At 38.0% G+C, this 21,661-nt stretch overlaps 2 protein-coding genes across 2 annotated transcripts in view; both read right to left on the reverse strand.

Annotated features, from left to right (window-relative positions):
* The window catches only part of tenm4 (teneurin transmembrane protein 4), a 288,429-nt gene that overhangs the window by 105,801 nt on the left and 160,967 nt on the right, over positions 1-21,661 (reverse strand). The window contains exons 14-16 of the mRNA XM_047391839.1: positions 20,612-20,812; positions 6,391-6,576; positions 2,906-2,932 (exon numbers count right to left, since the gene is read on the reverse strand). Coding sequence (XP_047247795.1) covers positions 2,906-2,932; positions 6,391-6,576; positions 20,612-20,812 — 414 coding nt within the window. The remainder of the gene's footprint in view (positions 1-2,905; positions 2,933-6,390; positions 6,577-20,611; positions 20,813-21,661) is intronic.
* On the reverse strand, positions 12,722-14,285 carry LOC124884144. Its single transcript, XM_047391840.1, has 2 exons — positions 14,103-14,285; positions 12,722-13,609 (listed from the first exon to the last, which is right to left on the reverse strand). The coding sequence occupies exons 1-2, from the start codon at positions 14,241-14,243 to the stop codon at positions 12,968-12,970; spliced, it is 783 nt and encodes a 260-aa protein (XP_047247796.1). The 5' UTR covers positions 14,244-14,285; the 3' UTR covers positions 12,722-12,967.

Raw genomic sequence — 21,661 nt, forward strand, 5'->3', positions numbered from 1 at the left:
AACATGTCTTTGATATTAGTCTGCCCCTAGTTTATTACAGTTTTTAAAACTATATTGTTAAGCAGTTAAAGGTTTCATAGCTCCCTCCATAGCTCCCTCCACAGTTATTTGCAACCCTGGTGAAGATGTTTAAAAAGACTTATACTAAATCTGCCTTTTATAGCAGAAGAATATTCTCACAATGAAACATTTAGAAAATGCCATTCTGTAAATTGAGAGAAATGTCTACCTTGTGAGAATGACTGTTTTAAATAAAATATCCAATGCCACAAACAAAAGGACCTCTAACAATTTCTAAATATAATTATAACTGAAACATTTATTAAATATATTCTTCAGTTGTTAAAGAGGTGCTTCAGAGTAAGGCTGGACACCAGAACTTAATGATTCTCAGCTTCATTTGAATTGACCTGCTAGTCAAAAACAAAAATAAAAAAGAAGAAAATAAAATTGTATTTGTTTTCTGCCCAATGAACGTCAACTTGCATTGACAATGGCACTCTTTGTTGTCCGTTTCTGGGTGAGGAGGACTACTAGTCAGCTATTTTCAAATTCAGTAAAATGTTTAAAATTAAGGCAAATGAATCAAAGAGGTTTACGAACAAACACCAGATTTTCTACCATATATCGGATCATCCAGGCAGTAAAAGGAAGGCTAAATGGAGAGCAAAGTGCTAATACAAGGTGCTTATGACATTTTTAAATCTCAATCTTGTAATCATTTTGTGTGTGTTAAAATAATGATGCAACCCTGTTTTATAGCAACTGATGTACTGAACACACGGTGTGATGTCACCTCTGAAACTAATGCAATTAATTCATGGCCACTAACAGCATGAAGGCTGCAAAAATATTTTTTATGGATTTCTTATATCTTCTTAATTATAGCTCTTAAAGAGAAATCACTATTGGCCAAAATTTGTATTAACTGGTCAAAGCCAGAGACTGGAAATCGACCACAAAACAGTTATTAATAATCCATGACTTACTGCTATATAGATATAATTTACCACAGGCATTTTTCTATGAGCCACAGCTCAAAAGGGGAAAACAAAAAGAAACAAAAAAGGACATCCCATTCAAGTAAAGCAGCTATGTTGAGCTAGTTAGGAGATCTGGCCATATCTTAACACAGAGCAACATTTAAAAAGTTTAAAACTGTTGGAACTGTGACAATTTGTATAGTGTGAGATTTTGCTCCTGCAATTAAAGGTTATTAGTAAAAATTTTGTAGGTTTTGCATATCTTCACCAGCGAGAGGTGTGGTCTTATACATACCTCTTCTGTTCATCACTTCAAGAAATTGCAACCTGAAATGATTTTCTGAGGAAACAATTGTAAGGAAAGCAAACTCATATAATGTAAACTTCTATTGAGAATTTGGGTAACTGACAAAAAAAGAAAAAAGAAAATTCTAATAAGTTTCTAGAAAAATGCAACCAAATTAAATAAACTCTTCATAATGGCTTGCCTCTTGGACCATTCTGGCATTGGCTGTCTTTTTATTGAGCAAATGGACAAAAACTTTTCTGGTTAAGCCAGTGGAGCTGGGCGATTAAGAAGCTCAGAATGTTTGTCATAAGGATAAATAAAGCACCACTCTCTTTTGGCTTGGTTTCAATGTAACTGGCAGAATATTTCAGAGAGAAGCTCCTGCAGAGCCCTGCCCGAGCCTGTCTGAAACAGCTCCAGACATGAGGACGCAAACCTTCGAAGAGCCCCTCTGGCAGCCACTCTTATGCCAGGTGGTCTATACCCAAGGATGCAAGGAGGCTGAGAGAGAAGTAGTGGTCGCAGACAGCTAGGGGTGAAACAAACCCACCATCCTCGTTTTGCCCAGAACCATGACATCTTTTAATTAAAGAGGGTGCAGCCTCAGCACCTATCAGACTCTGCACAGAGCAGTAAACGCATCTATAATGCAAGGCACAGGTTATGAATCCCCCTTTCCCAATGTCCCCCTACTGAGAAGTTCACAAACCAAACCTCGGATGTAAAGAAAGCAGCTCAGCTTGAATTGGGTGTGAAGGTGCTAAGAGGAGATTACTATGAAACACTATGTTGAAAATATGATGAGAGGAGAGGATTTGTGCTGTTGCATCTCAATAGGTTGGGATATCATTTATTTCAGATATTCAGTTTAAAAGACGAAACTTAATAGTTTCACAGCACACTAAGCAATATATTTCAAGTGTATATTCTGGTATTGTTGATGATTGTGGCTTACATTGCTCAGTTTGTGGCTCTGCTGACATGCTTCCTGGTGGGCAGCTGCATTGACTCTGGACTTGATAAAACACAGTGGAAACCAACAGATGACATGGCTTCCAAAATCACTTACATACTGTGGAAACGTCACACTTTACCTCAAAAACTATGATGATGTGTCTCTGCACTTTTCCTCTAGAGTCTGGGATCTTGGTTTTCAAATTTAAGGTAAAACAACAATGACCTTTTGTAGCTTACCCTCCTTCTGGAGGATGTCAGTGACCGTGTGCTGGACAACTGTCAAGTCTTATGCTACAAATCTTTTTTTATTCATGTCATGTAATTTTCTGAGAAACCAAATTTTTCATTTCAGTTTTCATTTCCATTAGATGTAAGCTATAATCATCCAAATTAAGAGATATAAACACTGAAAATATATTACTATGAGTGAGTTGAATCTATTTGAGTTGAAGTGTTTTAATGAAATTGTTGAATAAACTAGATTTTTAACAATATTAAAATTTATTGAAATGCACCTGAAGGATGAGGATCATAGTGTTTTGGATGGGAAAGGACCATGGTGTGTGTGTGCGTGCGTGTGTGTGTGTGTGTGTGTGTTGTGTGTGCATGGTATGTTAATGCTGACTGGAGTTACGATGAGTTGAGGGCAGAAAAGATTGAAGGAGGAATGCCATACCTTTCACTACCTTATCCAGATAGTGAGCTTGAGAGATAAAAGACAGGACATATAAGGGAGGTTTGAACAGTGGCACTTCCATGACAAGACAGCAGGGCAATGTGTTAGTTTACATTACAAGAAGCTATTAAAAAAAAACAGCCACAAAGCATTAAAAGCATGCATTACAAGCAAGACATCAAGCACGATTCCACACAGTTAAGAGATGGAGGCAAAAGGACAACAAGGGGAAATTGTGGGACATGAACGAAGAGCAAGAGAACAGGCACAAAAAGTAAAACCCTCTGTTCTTTTTTTTAATCAAATGAAGGAAACAACGAAATATCTTAGGGGAGCATTTTAAAAGGCTAGACACTGAAGAACATATTACAGTTCATAAATCTCCTTAGCAACATTGTGCAAAATGGAGGTAAAAACAAACCTCTATCAATAATCATCTGTGGACGATGCAGTCTCACTCATCATGAATGAGACCAGTTCAGATCTGTAGGGGCCTGGGGCCAACACACAGGGCCCTCTGTGATGAAAATTGATTTAAATTGAGATCTTTGGCATCTTAATGTACTACGCAGCGGAATATTCTTGTTGAATCTGGATCTCAATATGGCCTTTATAAAAGAGCCATCAATAATGTAAGGGCAGCATATAAAACATTCACAGACTGAGTCGAAGCTCTGTTCTCAGGCAGTGCTGCCTAAAGACCAATGAGAATACTGTGAGAAATTTCAACTTTGTTTGTTATAAGCTTTTATTTCTGGTTTCATTTGACTCACACACAGGGAATCAATGAGACGGCTAGAACAAGGATAGCCATTATGTTTTCAGTTGTTTGTATCATAAAGAGGGCAGCCACAATATGTAAGGGCAAATGTCAAAAAAGCACTGGTCTTTTACTTGTGCTTTTATTTCAGAAGAAATACCATTACCATACCATACCGTTGGCTAATAAACTGATTTCCTGACATATCATTTGTTGTGGGTTTTTAATTGCTGGTCTTTATTCTACCGGGCATGAGTGTCATATATATTTCTTTGATTGGACCAGGTATGAAGTGCTTACTCTGAGATATGTTCAAACACAGAAACAAGAGTAAGAAGTGAGTGAATTTGCAAATAAAAACAGAACACCAGCAGGCATCAAGCAACACATCCTCTTGATTATTTTAGATGTTTTGTTGAGGTTTGACAGAGCTGAAATCAGACATCACAAAGAATGAAACAATCAAGCCTCAGAAAAGTCATCATACTAGCTAATAGTATGTGCCACATTCATTGGTACCCCTGGAAAATATGTGTAAAAAGTGCACATGAACCAAGAAATCGGTGACCGATCAGAATCTCACAATTTTTCATGTTGTTTGGGGACCAGTCTGTTGGACACAGAAAATGTTGATATTTTTCTAAATAGCTAATGCACCATACCGATGCGCTACCATGTCGCAGCAACAAAAACACTTTTCGCTGGGGACGCGGTTGAGCTTTCAACTCCTGACTGTCATGGGCAATGCTGAATTTGGGAATGTTGGCATCCTTTTGGTAGCCTCAGAGTTCAGGTAAGGATCTACATTATTTAAGAATTACACACAGAGACTACGGTTTTAGCAATGCTAACAGTGATAACAGCACTAAGTGCTGATAAAAGATCCTAGAAAAATGTATAGATTCTCCAATTTACAGCTCTAAAAGTGAAATTCTTATTGGTGCATCTCTACTTTTTTATGTTGACACAGCTCCACTTTTTTATGTTGACAAATCTTAGTGTTAACTGAGTAAAAAGCCTTTCCTACCTACCTACTTTCCTGTCGTGAAATGTGTCTAATGCAATGCACGATTATTTGAGATATTTTAAGGCTTTTAAACATTTTTACCAGGAGGTCCAACAGATGTTTAGGGCATTTATCTCAATATCATTTTAAAACATGAGGATTTTAAAAGCATAGACAAAATGGAATCAAAGTGTCCTCTTCACACATCAGTGCAACATAAATTAAGAGGAAACAAAAAGCTGATACTATTGATATAAAGAAATCAAAGAACACAAACAAGATAACAAAGCATATTCATTATTTATTAGGGTTAAGCAAGATGGCACAATATAAAACATATATTTCTTGCCAAAGTAAAGTCTGTCTCAAAAAGTGCTGTGCAGTTGCTGTTGGCATATCTCTTAATGGTAAGGTAAATATCAGCTGAGCTAAATTTAAGCTGCTCCTTGGTTAGCAGAGCATACTTTAGGAGTGCTCAGGTGCAGAACTGTTGAGAAATCCTCATAGGCCCATCCTAATGGAGGATTTGTATATTGTAGCTGTCGGGCACCAAACATGAAAAAGGTTCAACCCATATGTTGAATCAAGAAAAAACTGCAAGAACCTCCCAAACAAGAGCAGCAAAAACAAAATGGCATCATTTTGTTGTTGCAGCTGTGGGAAAATTTCTCTGTTTTTGTGGAGTATGTATGTCTTTACACTAGCAAAATGTGCATGGTCAAACCTGGACTGAAATTGTTCTACGGTAATTACAGATTCTTTAAAATTATGGATGTGATTTATGAACCCCTCAGTGTATTCCTCAAAACAAACAAATGAAAAAAATTTTTCCTTTTCCAAAAATATTACTGAAACCTCGTCTTGTCTGTGATCCAATATTGTGTCGTTTCGTGACCTTAATGCATAATTACACCCCTAATATTTATCCCGAACATTTGTAATAAATTTGCAATGTTAGGTTTGTTCTTTATTGACTTTCAAATTTCTTTTTAAATAAAACTATGATCTTTAACATAAGAATTGGTAACCTTTAAACTAACAGCAAAAATTGAGTGCTTTGTGGTTTTAGCAAATCATTTAACTTTATAAGCATACCTAAAAAAGTACATGAAATATAACCGATTCGTAAGCACTTACTTTAACCGTTAGCGGCTAACAAAAAGTTAGTGTCTAAAAGATAGTAATTAAATTTATGTTAGCATCGGCTTGGAGGCTCATAGCAGTGCTTAAATGAAGGGCTTAAATAAAAACAGAAAAGATTTATCTTATTTGTTTCACCAGTTTTTAGTGCAAGAGACCATTAGTGTTAGTATAAACACAAAGCTGAAAGTGCTGATTGACCTGCACACAATGACTCACACGTCAGCATTTGGAAATATTGGTCAATGGAAAGGGAGCAAAGAAAGAGATGAGGATAAGGATGAGTAAAATGAAAAGACACCTTAGCACATTCCCACATTAAAATGCATGAAGGCAAGCCTCAGATCCTTGAGTAAACCTGTTCATGCTTTACTGAGTTGCACAAATTCAATTAAGCATGCTTTCCCCATCTTTCTCCAACTGGATGCTTCCTCTCAGACCCGACGCTTACACACACAGGCAGAGTGGTAGCCTGCACGTCTTTGTTGGTATCCCTCCCTCCCATTGCATCCTGACCAAACACAGACATATACATGGAAGCAGTCCCCCCACCCAAACCAAAGCCTCTTCTTTTCCTACCAATGGTGCAGTGTTCGCCGTTCCAACCAGGACTGCATTCACATTTGCCATCCTTGCATGTGCCATGCTCGTTGCAGCGCGGGTGACACGCCCTCTGGTCACATCCGCCGCCCATCCAGCCGTCGTCACAGCGACAGGTGCCTGAAACACAAACGCCGTGGCCTCCACAGTCGGCTGCACAAATCTCTGTGGGAGACAGGGACATAGAAGTAGACAAAAAAGACCGACAGAAAGAGAAGGTGGTGGGGGGAGGTTGTAGGAAATGAGAAGACAGGGCGGGGATGGGACAAGGGAGAGGTAAAAAAAAAAAGAGACAAATCCAGAAGTTATTGTCAGAGAAAGGTGGCTACGCTCCACTACCTTGTCTGATGGCAACTGAAAAGAAATTCCTGCACCTCATAGGGACCATCCTTTTTTGACAATACAAATCTAATAAGTCCATTACCAAGAGGAGACAAGATTTGTGTGGCCTTTGCAGACTTATTCTTCCTCACCCCTTCTCTTCTTTATGGATTTTCCTTTTTTTGCACTACAAAATGGCTAAAGAAGAAAAATTACACAGAAGGAATTTCGAAAAATGGTCTCAAATTCAGGACTCCATTAAGAGCCGCCATTCGAATTAAACCCCAAACGTTATTCACTTTGAAATACATGCACAGTTAAAGGCTTTGCCACATGTTTGACTATGGGCCGGGAACAGGAGGTAAGAATCTGTGGACATTTTTTAAACATGTTTTTTCTCATATTTTTACATTGCTTTGTGTGGATTTAAACAACATACTATTTGCAATTTTTGGCAAAGTTGTTTATTTTAAGGCTCAATATTTAAAATAGTTTTGCTATACATCATGTGCCTTTAAAATTAAATACAGCACTCAGTGTCCCTTCTGTACTTTTTATGCAATGAACTCTCATTCAAAATGTATTTTTCAAAAGTAGTACATTTGGTATTTAATGTCTGGTTTGTCGTTTTATTCCCTGGTGTTGAAATTCCATTTTATATTTTTCCTCATGGAGATTTTTATTTCTTGTACTTTAAATCTGCAAATTAGCAAATATTTTATGCTAAGATGAAAAATAATACAATTCTTGACAACATTTAATGACACAAAGAATGTAGATGAACAAAAGGCTTATGCCCAGTTTTGACACTCCCCCCCAATATTAATATCCTCCCAGAAAATTCCTGAATATTTGGTAAGTTCAGTATTAAAGTGAATAATGGCATTCATTAAACAAATTGAAAAAAATAAAAAAAATAAGCTGATACAAAATATTATGAGGCCAGCCTTTAAAACAGCATGCCTCACTATCTTATCGGCTTGGGTAAAGCAATTAATTTATGAACAACTTACAAAAAGAACAACTGATCAGAATTAATGTTGCTAACTTTTGAAGCTCGGGGGCATGGCTAATCAACCCCTATACAGGCAAAAAGCAGAGCTGGTTAATGAAGTGTGGATTTTACAAAATACAAAGTTAGGGCAAAGTTAGGGCATGATATCTCTACCTTTGAGTTGATGACATCACAAGAGGTAAGAAAATGGAGCCGATCAGCAGGGGTAAATAAGCATTAAAATGACTTTTCATTACAAAGGTTCTGATGATCCCTAAGCCCAAGCCAAACACAGACACAAACACAGGACTTGTCTCATTGCAGATCAAATAAAACTCAAATGCATCCATATCTTTAAAGAGTCGATCATCCACTGTAATATGCCATAAAGCTGATTCTGATAACCCTGATTCTTGTCTCCCTCGTGCGGTCATTGCTCCAAATACCGACAAAGCATAATGCTTTATCTTCAGTGTGATTTTTAAAAACTTTTTATATTTTTAATTTTTCTGGTAGAAATTAATACTCCCTTACCCAGTTGTGTTTTAATTGACAATTTACAATCATTAGTAAAACACAAATATACCAGTTATTAGTATGTTTTAGACTTGATTTCAATATGCTTTTTTAATTCTTTTTGAGTGCTTTGTCAGCAGAGGAGAAAGTACATTCATGGACCGAAGGAGAATGAGACAGACAGCCCCAGTTAAGCCTGGTCATACTATTGTGTCACAGCTGAAAGACCTCCCTGACTGGGTGTGATAGAGTCCGGGACATTACCCTCATCTCATGAACTCAAGGGAGAGCATAACAACCATAAAGCTCAAGTAAATTAAACACTGACAGATTACTTCTGAATCTCATTGAATTCTTAACCTCTTTATTAACTATTCTGTGGTAAAAAAGGGCTTAGTAGTATGAGCAACAATGATCAACATTATTACTGGGTTAATAGCCAAATCAATTCATGTATGACCACAGGGGACCAAACTGGAGGTAAAATCTTATAATAAGTGAGCTATAGCCTTTGCAGTGGCTATTTTGCCATTCTTACAAACTTAATTAAAGTGGCATTTTCCGCCAAAACCATAACGTGGCATTACAGCGTAAAAAGCTTTTTTTTTTTTTTTTAAAGGAAGAACTCACTCTCCTCTGCTCTCCTTTCAGCACAAACTCTGCAAATCCTAATTTTATATCTGACTTCTGAAGTATTAAGTATGCTGGTAGTGTCTGAATAATTGCCTCCAAAGAGGTTTGAGTAGAGCCAGTGCCCAAACAGAGATTACTGCACAAGCAAATAGAACATATGATACTGGTTCACTCATAAAACATTTACAGCAACTCACAGAAACTCCCCGCCCCCTGAACTCTTCCACACATTTTGTCCATTTCAAGTAGAAATGTACAATGTATTTTATGTTTTACCCTTTATAGCACTAGTGGCCTTTATTTTTATATTTTTTCTGAAAGCGAGCTGAGAGGAAATATTGTGGAGACGGGAAAGACATGCAGGAAACGTCAATGGGCCTGTGACAACTGCGTCAAGGTCTACCGCCGCCGCGCCCTTTTATTGGGATTTTTATTGGGATTTTATAGAATAAACCAGCATAATTTGTGGTGCAAAATTGTGAAATGGAAAAGGAAAAATATACCTAGTTTAAAAAAAAAAGTTTTAACAATCTAAACTGCAGAGATTTATCCTCGGAGAAGCTTTTTTAAGTGGAATGAAGGCAATTTTTAGCGGTATCACTACATTAAGAATATCTGAGCAATGACTATTACACCACAGTGTAGCAACATCATCATCAGGTTACTCCCCCAGAAAAAATATATCAAACAAATCACAGAACTTCTGACCAACATCCTGAGTAAACCCTCCTTAGGTTTTTACGTTTAGCTGGCAATGGGTCCAAAGCCAATCTAAGGTTAAAAAATACACGGCAATGATCATATATATAAACATCAATAAAACACGAATTAGTAATGATCAGGCCAAGAGAGAAATCAAGATCCAAGGTGTTGCCTATACCAACTAGCTGCCTTCCACACACACTTAAGGTAATATTATATGTTATAAAATGTGAAAATGAACCAAATGAACATCCAGAGATCTCATTAACACATGCTTTAAAGAAAAGGGGGAAAAAAGCAGATGCTTGCAGTTCACTAAAATGGATAATGGTAAGAGAAACCAGAGCCAACATAATTTTCACACAACTGTCCACTTGAAACAAAATGAGAACCTTTAAAATAATAAAGATGCAATTACCACCTACAAATAAACTCTCATTATCTTTGGCCAGAGGACCTCACACCTCTGTTGTTATGATGGCTGTTGCACCAGAGGATTGTGTAAACAAAGTTTCCTCTGGGTGGGAGGCTGGCAAAAATGGCTTAAAAGCACACATAAAACCTCAGGCCTACTCTCATTACTAGTAACAGAATTACTACATACTGTTCCAAAGACAATGGAGGAAAAACGTTTGTAATACAAAAGTATATATGAAGGAATTAATTCAATTTCAGGTATAGTGAAAGCTTTCCGTGTTTTCAGACATCGTGCAATGTTACATGCTTTCTGCAGAACCCCATAGGATAGCTTACTGCTGTGTTAGAGCATAGAACGCTCTACAATGAACAGGATAAAGGAAGATAAAAAGCCAACTCATCCTCGTTTACAGAGCCTGTTCTCTGCAAGGCACGCCCAGACTAACTATCCACCCCCCGCAAATCCTTAGGATTACCTAATAGGTCATCATGTCTGCTTGGAATACAAAAGGGATTCGTGGATCAGAGAGGCTGCTGTTGTACTAAAGCTCTCATTTCAGAATGAATTGTGTGAAGACAAATTAAAATAGACTGCAGCTGTAAAACTGGAGCTGCTTATCAACATATCAGAAACCTGCTGAGCTAAACATATCTGAGGTGAAAATCTGTAAGGTGACAATCAATAATAACAGATTCCACATTAAGTATTGAATTGGCATTTATTTCTCAATTCACTGTCTTCTGCTTATCCAACATTGGGTCGCAGAGGTAATTGATCCAGAAGCGAAACCCAGACATCACTCCCCCCAGCAACATTCTCCAGCTCATTCTGGGGGATCCCAAGGTGTTCCTATGCCAGAAGAAAAGTCTAGTCCATCCAAATGGCCACCCTACAGAGGAACCCCATCTCAGCTGCTAATACCTGGGATCTCGTTCTTTTAGTCTTGGTTTCAAGTTCCATGTTTCATCCTACCTCTGCAATTTTGAAGGTAAGTCGCTAGCTAGCTAGCCTGAGATAGCTGCCTAGTGATGTGACTGTTGTTTTTTGTCACAAACCAAACCATCCTGGTAGTAGAAAGGCCTATTTTTTTAACATGTTTGTATTTCTGATGAAAGTATCAGGCAAAAATACGGCTAAAGAGATAACAGTGAGGGCTCACTGCTTCAGATCTATGAGGAAGACAGATATGCCACACCAGCTGAGAGTAGGACTGGTTAAAATGAGACGTTCCAAGTTCTGTTCAGTGTTGCGTTCAAGGTTCTGTTGAACATGTTCAATATGAGTTCTACCCGTTTTGTCCTTGCTCTTACTTCACTGCATGCTCTAAATGTATTCTTTCCTTTCATCTTAACTTCTTTATTAACTTATTGCTTCTACACTTATACTAATTACCATATTCTGGTAACTCTTCCCGAAGCAGTAGAAGCAAAACTTGCACTGTTCCATTGCTGGTGGCACAAGAAACAATGAAAATATGTAATTCTGTCACTCCTATGTGTAAACATCTCATCTGGAGTGAAAATGAAAGTCAGATTTAAATTATATTTAGTTCATAGTTCCCACTTCCCACGTCTGTGTGTAAGTGATTCAAAACAGCACAAATGTTACATGAGACAGTAGACAAGTGAAATACACCACTAACAAGAGCACAGGGCAGATGTTGCTCCTATTGCCATTGCTGGAGACTGTCTTCTTTTCAAGATATTACATTTTGTCTCTGTTTTTCAGATGACATTACGTGATTCAACACCAGTTGTGCTGATTAGCAGCAACTGCTCTTGTGTGGCTGGTTGTGGAATCTGCAACCACTTAGTTGCATTGCTTTTCCAGACTGCTCATTATTCCGAATGTGGCCTGTCTGTTGTCCCTCCTGTACTTTCCTGCACACAGACAGAACAGAAGTGGCATAAACCACATACTATGGTTTGTCTCATTTCATTATCTAATGTTTGTATTACATTTTACAGTCACTTTACTAACACCATGTTTTCAATAAATAGGGGGTGAAGCCTGGACCCGTGGATGCCATGGTTGTCTTAAAGCCTAAACTAGGGGCTACTACAGCCAGTGGACTAAGGTATGTAATATCAAATTTAATAGGGAGCCTACAGTTTGTAGATACATTTGTAGATTTGTTTGTAAAAATAAATGTTATTGATCATCTGATGTTATTCCATCATTGCTGTTGCCCTGTTCTCTTCAAAATCTTTCATTTTACCTCCTAGTACTTCAGATGACATGTGATCTGCGCTGTCAGTTGTGCTGGTAAACAGACTACAATGTGTAAAAATAAATGTCATCAACTGTTCTGTTATTTCAGATCTACACTTTACAAGGCCTACAGCGGTGAGCTCCCACACCTGGCCACCCTCAATCCTGGAACAGCCTATGCTGGAATGAAATCTGAATCTCTTCCCCTCATCTTTGTGCAGCGGATATACAGAGATAACACTGTATTAGAGGAGTTGAAAAAGAGGTGTGACATGTTTTTCTTTAACACTTACCTGCCAAAATACCTCTCCATGCCCAAGTAATTGAAAATTATAATAAAGATATGAACTCATGAACAATTACAAAACATTTCTCATTTTATTCTGACAATAATTTTACTACTGTATTCATTTCATTTTTACATATTCAGTAAAAGTACAAAAAATACATAGTGTTGTATTATGTAATCTCAATTTTAACATTAAAGTAAAAGCATTTCATACAAGTTATGAAATGCCACTGTATCTTAACACAAACTATATTTACAGTGCAGTGCATGACCTAAAGGGATCTTTTTGAAGTTAGAGATGCAAGTCTCTTCACAGATAAGAACTATACACATTATTTTATCATCTGTCTAATCCTGGATTGAGATTAGCAATTGCTTGCCCAGGCTTTCACCAAGGGACCATCTTGATAATTCACCAAAAGACAGGCAACAGCAAAAAGTTGATTTATGCTGCCTGTGATTGAAAGAGGAATCACTGTGCTATTTTATGTTCTTTGACTCTGCGAATCACACGCTCTACATGGACTCTCAGTCTTGCAATAGACTGTGTCTTTCTGATCTCTGACCTAGACAGTTGAGCTCTCTTTGACAGAAATGTGGGTATATGGACTTTGCATGGTACACAGTCTTCCACAAGGAAACCCTTGCCCAAAATGATGGCCATAGATGGTTTAAGGAGGACCACAATGCCAGACTGCTTTAAGATCTCTTTATCACTGGTGGCACCTTGATAAAGCGAAGACACAAAGGTCACTGCACCATGAGGGGCTATCCCAATCAAACCTTTGAATGTGCAGTGTGATTTATAGGTGGAAAACACCTCGCTCTGGAGGAGAAGGGAGTTTGGGGTTTGACATCGCAGTTCTGTGCAATCTAAAATAACTTGAGTGTCAGCGTAGTCCTGAAACACATCTGGGAGGTGAGCTTTCACAGTGTCTTCATCTAGCCAAATATTCACAGCTCCCAATACAGTATAAAGGAAGTTGGCCCAGGTGTTAACAATGCGACTCACAGTTGACCGATGTATTCTAAATCTGTGGGCCAAATCCTTTTGCATCAGTCTAAATGACAGGTAGTTCATGAACAGGAAGAACTCATCAATTGGTTGAAGAACCTGGAAAAAAACAAAAGTTACCCTTTGGCAGGAAATGCATTATGACCTGTAAAATAAAATGCTCAAAACATTTCACCAACAAATTATTATTTAGCTCATGTTGAGTGTGAAATCATAGTAAAACAAATTCCACTAACATTTTCTTGTTATTTAGGTCACTGTTAGCTAAATAATGCAAATGTGTTAGTGACATTTATTTTACACTTGGCAACCCATATATGATTATCAAAAATCTTTTTCAGGTGAGACAAGGCAAGTTTATTTATATAGCACATTTCATTAACAAGACAATGTGCTTTACATGAACAAAACATAATAGAAAAGCAAACATACAGGCAATGCAGTGGCCTAGTAAGAAAACAATAGGTATTAAAGGTCGTAAAATGATTGATAGAAATAAATAATAAAGTGATCAAAAGATTAAAAAAATAACATGATGCATAAACTAAGGGGAAAAAACAATGCTTTGTAAGGACAACAGGAAAACATTTACCGTTGCACTGGCAGAGTGAGGGACTTGATCAGTCTTTGTGAAGCTCTGTGCCCTGGTAACTCGTATAATGTTGAGGGTGGCTAGCTCTATTTGCTTCCAAAAACCCATTAGGTGGGCATGACTTGCAAATCTGTGAAACATATAAGTTATTTCAGACCCCAGAGAAGGCCCATTCAATACTTATACATATACTAACTCCTCACATTGTCCTGTGCCTCTCATCTAATGTATTGCACATCTGGATTACTATCACTGAACTGTACTGCACATCACTTGCACTGTCAGACAGATGACATGAGCTGCCTCCAATTTTTATAACTTGCCTGGTTGAAATTACAGTCAGTAATCACCAGTCATAACTCAGATCATCTCTGATAACCAAAACAAGCTTGACATAATTCCCAGCAATACTCACTGATTTGTAAATATGTAGTTGCTTGATCTTAATTGTCATCTGCATTATTCAACTCTAGGTCATTTAAGAACTTTAGTCAGTATAGTCCACCCAGATAATGTTATTTTTACTGCTCTTAATGTAATAGCTCTGCTGATCTATGGTTCTAACTCACACACTGTGGATATTTTAATTACCTGGTAAAGAATCGTATGTCCTCATCAGACGCAGAAAACCTCTCCAAACAGAACTTGCTGCTGACGGTCAAGTCCTCTATCTGTTTTTGGAGCTTTGAGATCTCCTCGTGTAGCTCTTCGTTTTCGTTGAGGGAGAGATCAAGGGCAGCAAGCTCAGTACTGGCGCAGTAGTCATGTTCATGACAGGACCCTAGGTCATCTTCATCAGGGTCAGTCTGCATCACTGTTAGATCGGTGTTCGGTGGACCCTTTGTTCTTTCCCATACTCCAAGTTGTGGTGTTGGAATATTATAATTATTCCAATGAAAAAGCACAGGAACAGCTCCAGGTTGCAGTCGTCGACGTCCAGCAGGAGTGGGAGGCTCGATCAGATCACCAGTAACAAAATGACGTGAGCACACTCGGGAAGTATTGGTGACGATAAAATGATCTCTCCTGATCTTAACAGCCCATTGCTTCTGCAATACGGAATCCTTTGGAAAGGTGTGGAAGCTCAGGTAAGAATTGGTCTTCGTTGATGCAGTGCAGAATGGCACACAGCAGTGGTGGTTGGACCTGCTGTCCGTACGTTGTTGAGACGACAATTTTGCCCGTTTGCATGTCATGTTTAGGACATGTAAATGGACAGGTGATGAGTAGAAGACACTCATATATAAATAACAAAAAAAATTACAAGAGTGGTGAGGTGTCTAGGTAGCACAGCGGGCGCTTTCAGCGACTACCGGATGTTAACAACCATCCTGATTTTTTAGCGGAAATTACGTCACGTTCCTACGTGCACATAGCCCATTCCATGAGGTACAAGACCTGCTCCACTGTTCCACGGCCAGGATGAAAACCCAGCAGTTCCTCATAAATCTGAGGTTCTACTATCAGCCTGCATTTCAACATCTAGAGTAGAGGCTGACATTTTTTCTGGAGTCCCACAGGTCACGGGATTCCCATGGGAATCCCGCGGGATGGGAGACAGCATTAGTAAAGATCACGTGATTGACGGTACAGGATAAAACATGAACGGGAGCAGATGGGAGTGGGAGCTAACCAATAGGAGGGGAAATAAACTAGGATCAATTGTCTTTGGAAATGTAAAACTGAGACTTTGTTATAAACTTTAAGAAAATAAAACTTGGATCGACGCCGTCATTGTGTAGTTTTTTTCCAAGAAGCCTATACTATAATGCGAGTCAAACGAACTACACGACCCACAAGCCAAATTTCTGATCGATGTTTTCCACCTGCGTTCAGAATGGAGGGAGCAAACGCAGGCGGAGAACTGGACGCGGTAAAATTGGATTTGCAACGTAAAGTCAGAAGGACTTATCTATTAAACTCATAGAGCTGACGGGAAAGTCGCAAATATTACCGAACTTCAGGAGAGTTGAATGCAGCGGTTTTAACACGCAGTCTGCTGCTTGTGTTTAGTCGTATTCAAGTTCACCAGTGATTAAGAGACACTTGTAAGGCAAATTCTGGATTGAATCAGCCCTGCATCTCTTTATTCGTTGAACCAAAAGTACCATCATGTGTCAAGTCTCATCTGACCAACAAAACTGCTCGCATGTCCGCTACAGATTTAAGAGCCTTTGCCACAGTAGAGGGGAAAGGTACGGAGCCCGCGAAGGGACATGGGGGAATTTTTTTTTTTCTTTCGCGTCCCCACGCAATACTTTTGCGTTCGCTCGCAAAAGTTGTTAATCATCTTGAGAAAGCTGTGCATTTTGGAACAGCTGCACAGATGACAAACTGCTCACAAAACAAATAGCACTGATATGGCATCGGTATAGTTTCTTTATCATATGCAGGTTAACACGAAGTCAACAATATGATTAAATGCTTAGGATAAGAAGTACAGTTCAACTCACTATAAAAACAAAAGTGCCGTGCAAAAAAAGTACACATCATGCAGCAGCAATAAGCAAATAAAGTGTCACAGATGTGGTTTCGTGCAGTATTATTGTCCAGAGTTCAGTAGTTTTACAGCATGTGGATAATAATTGTCTTTAAGTCTGATTGAAGATCATTTTATTTAAGGCAGATTTCAAAATAAACTCAATTAATCTAAAAAAATGGGTCTCCCACAAAGTATTGCGTGAGAACGCAAAATGTATTGCGTGGGGACGCAAAAGAAAAAAATTCCCCCATGTCCCCTCGCGGGCTCCGTAGAAAGGGTTCATCAAGGGAAGATATTAAATAAATACGTCGTGAAATAGAAAAAAATTGAATGTACCATTAAATGTACAATTTATTTAATACATAATTAAATATTAAGTGTACCACTAATTACGTCATGTCGTCTTTAAAAATTATACTTCATTATTCAGTGGCACATTTAATTGCATAATAGTCCATTTCATGATATAATGGTACATTTATTGTTTCTAATTATGTATTAAATAAATAAATGGTACCTATAATTTAATGGCACATTTAATGTTACATTTCTTTCATGTTACATTTACTTCACTTATTGGACATTCACAACATTTATTTATTGAATGATGATTTTATTGTTTTAATTTTGTCCAGTTTGACCCTCCATTCTTGATGCCTGTATAGGAGGTCATGTCAGAATTTGAATCAGGTGTTCTGGAGCAGACACACATCTAAAACCTACAGGGAAGGGGTCCCTGAGGACCAGGACTGTGAACCATTGAGGTACAGTTTCTAAATTGTGAAGGTAATGGCTTTTTGCACTTTTGTTCACCAAGTACAGTTCTCTTGCTAGGTGCATTTTTCTTTCGTTTCAGTTACTTGAAACATAAAAGTAATGTCATTGTTCAAAGGAAACAATCACTTAATAAATTTGTAAAATACAACTATGTACATTTTGTTTATTCAACTAAGATAGGCATGGTCTGTTTCCTTGTTTGATATTTTATTATTTCTTCATTATTATTATTTTTACTTTTACTAGCCTTTACTACAGCTAAAAACAGGTACCTAACTGGTCCTTCAAAGAAATTGCCAAAATACTAAATGAAGAAAACAAATTGGGAGTGGCACAGGAGTGGGAGTTGTTCTAAATGGGAGTGGGAGTCAATTTACCAGGAGTGGGTTGGGACAGGATTTGTTTCGTTATGCTGGCCTGGGATTGGGATGGGACAAGACATTTTTCTGTGGGAGTGGGATGGGACAGGAGAGAAAATCCACTCCCGTGTCACCCTCTAATCTAGAGTAAGCTTTTCCAGGTAATCTCAAAAGGATGATGCCTTGATAGTTGGAACACACTTTTCAGTCTCCTTTCTTAAAAATTGCCAACACCAGCCCTGACTGCCACCCCAGAGCTATTTACCAGTCCCTGATGTGACACCGAAAAGGCGTGTCAGCAGTCCAATAATGTTCAGCATCTCGGGCCAAATTGCATCATTGCTGATAAGACATCTACATTTGATGGCTCTGTTAACAATCCATCGCTGAGTTGAAAGAAGTTACAACTTTTTTTTTTTTAAATAAGAGGTCCTTTTCATTCTTCTTCAAGTTTCGAGACAGAATATTCTACCCTAAAACTGTATTTGACATTCACCTTTTCTTGACTACCAAGAGAGAACTCTACCTATGGGCTTAATGAACACAATGGGAACAGTCCTCCTGAGCAGAGAAAAAACTATTCTTAGTTGTGAATATTGCACGGTTGTGAAGAGAGAAAGATGTTGAGACAGAGCAATATCTTGCACCGTTCTGCTGACAGTATCCCTGCTATGCTGTGCATCTTTCCTCCATCCACAGCTGCCACCTAACCATGCAGAAACTAAAACAGGAAACTGTCCGTAAAAGATGTAAATTAAGAACAGAGTCAACAAAAATGTGATTGCCAGCTTTGGACTTGCAACCAGTAATTGATGAGGCTAATTAATGCTTTTACGCAAGACAATTTTATTAAGAAAATCACCAATGCTCGCATTTCTCATGAGCCTCACAATTACCAAAGCTGATCTAAATCAAGCTGGGAGATAAATTTGGAAGCACAAGTGATAGAATTTTACAGAGGTAGTGATTGGGATGTCAGTCCCACTGCAGGCTGTTGATGTTAGCTGTCATTTGTGATGCATTTAAGTTCTGAACACTGAAGGGCAAGAGAAAAAAATATTACACAAAACTCTAACCAGATTGATTGCTGATTGTCAGCTGATTATTGACGGGAATCACTGAGGCATTTATGAGTTTGAAAAATAAAACAAAGGTTTACTTCAGACAAAGAAGCCTGACAATTATTGAAAGAAACATGTAATCACGCAGAGGAAATCCATTTAGACACAACAGTGAAGTTAATTACAGATTAACTGACAAGAGGTTTTTAAATAGTAAAGGTTGCTGCTGTTCATTCTTAGTTGTGATGAACGGCGCCCTAAAGGTTTGTTGGATATGCTAGTAAAAATGTGTAAAAAGCCTGAAAAACCAAAACCATTTTTTGCAGCAAATCCAAACATTTCAGTGAATTTATTCAGTGGGCAAAGGTTTTGCATTAAGAAGTAATTGTTTTTAACAAAATCTTTGGTGCCGTGATTTCAGAAGGTTGGAGCATATACAGAAGGAGGGATTTTTGCACAATCTGTCTGTAGACTCCTCTCTTAAATTCTCTTCCCTTTAGCTCACCCCACAGGTTTTCTTCAGGATGGAGGTGAACATAAAATAAGCCGGATTTTGTGTCTGCTGTGTTGATTTGGCCACATAAAGACCAAGTCATGAACTATTTTCATTTTCCTGTTATAGGCAACAAGATTTTTATTTAACATGTCCAGGTTTCTTTAAAAAGTGTTGAACATGTGAAAGACAGAAAAAGAGTTTGTGATGTCATGCACTCTAACAAGGTTCTCATGTCTTTTGGAAGAGAAACAATCCCAGATATTATATATGTGTTGCAAAAAAGCTCAATCTTAGTTTCAACTAATCAAAGCACAGAAGTTAAAGTTCCAGTTGAGGTTAACAAATGACATCAATTAATGATTATTATTGTTCGGAAAAGGCTTTCAAACAGCCTTTCAGTGGTAGCTTGGGGACTCAAAAATGTCACTGCTCTTTAACAGCTTTGCAGTTTTTTCTTCACATCCCTTACCATCTTCTTTACTTTGTTTGGCTAAAGGATTACCGTGGGTTAGGCCTTGTTTGTCACGGTTCCAATTGTTTTAAATGTTTTGGATCAAGACAAATTAAAAAACAATTATTTCCTAATTTGTGGATTTTTGTCCACATTGAATAAATGTGCTTGAATTAAACTTTGGATTTTTCAGTGTAAGATTATGCCTTTGCAATAAACGATTACATTTATTTTAAAGCTTTTTGCACATCTTTGCACCGCTTAGACGTTTCCTGGCCAATACGGATTTCCAATTTTCTGACCTATCCATTTGCAGAATTTTAGCTGATTCCAGTTCTTCTTAAAGAATATAAGACATAAAACAGAACAAGTGAGCTGAATCCTCCAGGTGGTTGCATTTATAGACTAAAAAAGGGGAGTTCTAAGTTTAAAAAAATTAAATAAATAAGATAAGACAAAAGAAATTCTGATTTTAATGCATTTGACCAGATGATCACCAATCAGAGCCGACCCACTGAAAATTGGCCCATTCTGATATGTGGCTGATTGATGCATCCTTTTACTAGTGCTTACAGTAATTGTGGAGGGTGTTGTGAGAGTTCTAAAAGCGATAGGTAATTATAGTACTCTGTAAAATATAAAGTGAAGCAAGTGGCGACGATGCATAAAGAAGAAATAGGAACTATAAAATGTGTAGATAATTTAGCAAATACGGTTTCAATAGTATATAAAATAAAATACAATAAAAATCTTGTTTTATTTTTGAGAAGCCATGGTTAATAATTGACAAGATAATGGCTTGATACTCACTGAATGTTTTTCTACCTTGCAGCTCTAAAGAGGAAATCCTGCCAACGTTTCAACTCATTATGGAAGTACTTACCTGTGGAGCAGTCGTGGCCCGTCCAGTTGGGATCGCAGCTGCAGGTTCCGGTGTCTGCCAGGAAAGCTCCATGTCCAGAGCACTGGTCCATGCAGGAGGCCCTGGGGCTTTCACATCCAGGCCCTCCCCATCCGATAAAGCAGTGGCACTCTCCCTGGACACAAACGCCTCGGCCCGAGCACGTTGGATCTAGGCAGTCCACTAAAAGCGTTTTGACAAAAGGGGGAATGTTAGACACAGCAGTCACCTGCTGTTTTCCTCTTTTCATAGGCATCCAGGCATCTTTATTTGAGCCTGAGCAGAATGACATCTGCAGTAGGCTACAGCTCAAATGCAGCAGCAACCAGCTTAGCACATGAACAATGAGGGTACAGAGGGAACAGACATAAAATGCAATTTTTCTAAAAACTGGAGAAAGGATTTACATAGAAGCAAATTAAATGGCTGTTTGCTCAGTGGGTGTTATGGCACAAATCTACAGGTTCAGCCCACACTTCTGCTGGCATTCTCCATTTAGTTTGTGTAAAAACAAATCCTCTGAAGGGGGAGCTTTGCTTATTAAATGCATAGCATTGATGTATTTTTCAAAGCTGGAAAACCTGAAGCCTACATTGAAAAATAAGCAGCAAATAAAAGTTTGTAAACAGTCTTCTAAGGAAAGAAACTATCTTGAAGTCTAGTTCATAGGTGCCTTTCACTGGCTTTACATTCCCTTACTTTTTACATTGCATTGGTGCAAACTACACTACCGGTCAAAGGTTTTAGAACGCCTTTCTCATTTAATGTTCTTCTTTATTTTTAAAACTATTTACATTATATGTAGATTCTCACTGAAGGCATCAAAACAGTGAATTAACACATATTGGATTAAGCATCAAACAAAAAATTGTAAAAGATCTTTAAATGTGTTTTATATTTTAGATTCCTGAAAGTGGCCGCCATTTGCAGTGATGACTGAAATATTAACCTTTGGCCATCAGTGAACCTCTGAGAAGTTCTTTCTAGACTCTTTGGAAAACCATTTCAGGCGACCACCTCGTGAAGCTCAAG

This window comes from Girardinichthys multiradiatus, chromosome 18 (assembly GCF_021462225.1).
Source record: "Girardinichthys multiradiatus isolate DD_20200921_A chromosome 18, DD_fGirMul_XY1, whole genome shotgun sequence".
NCBI classification, from domain to species: domain Eukaryota; kingdom Metazoa; phylum Chordata; class Actinopteri; order Cyprinodontiformes; family Goodeidae; genus Girardinichthys; species Girardinichthys multiradiatus.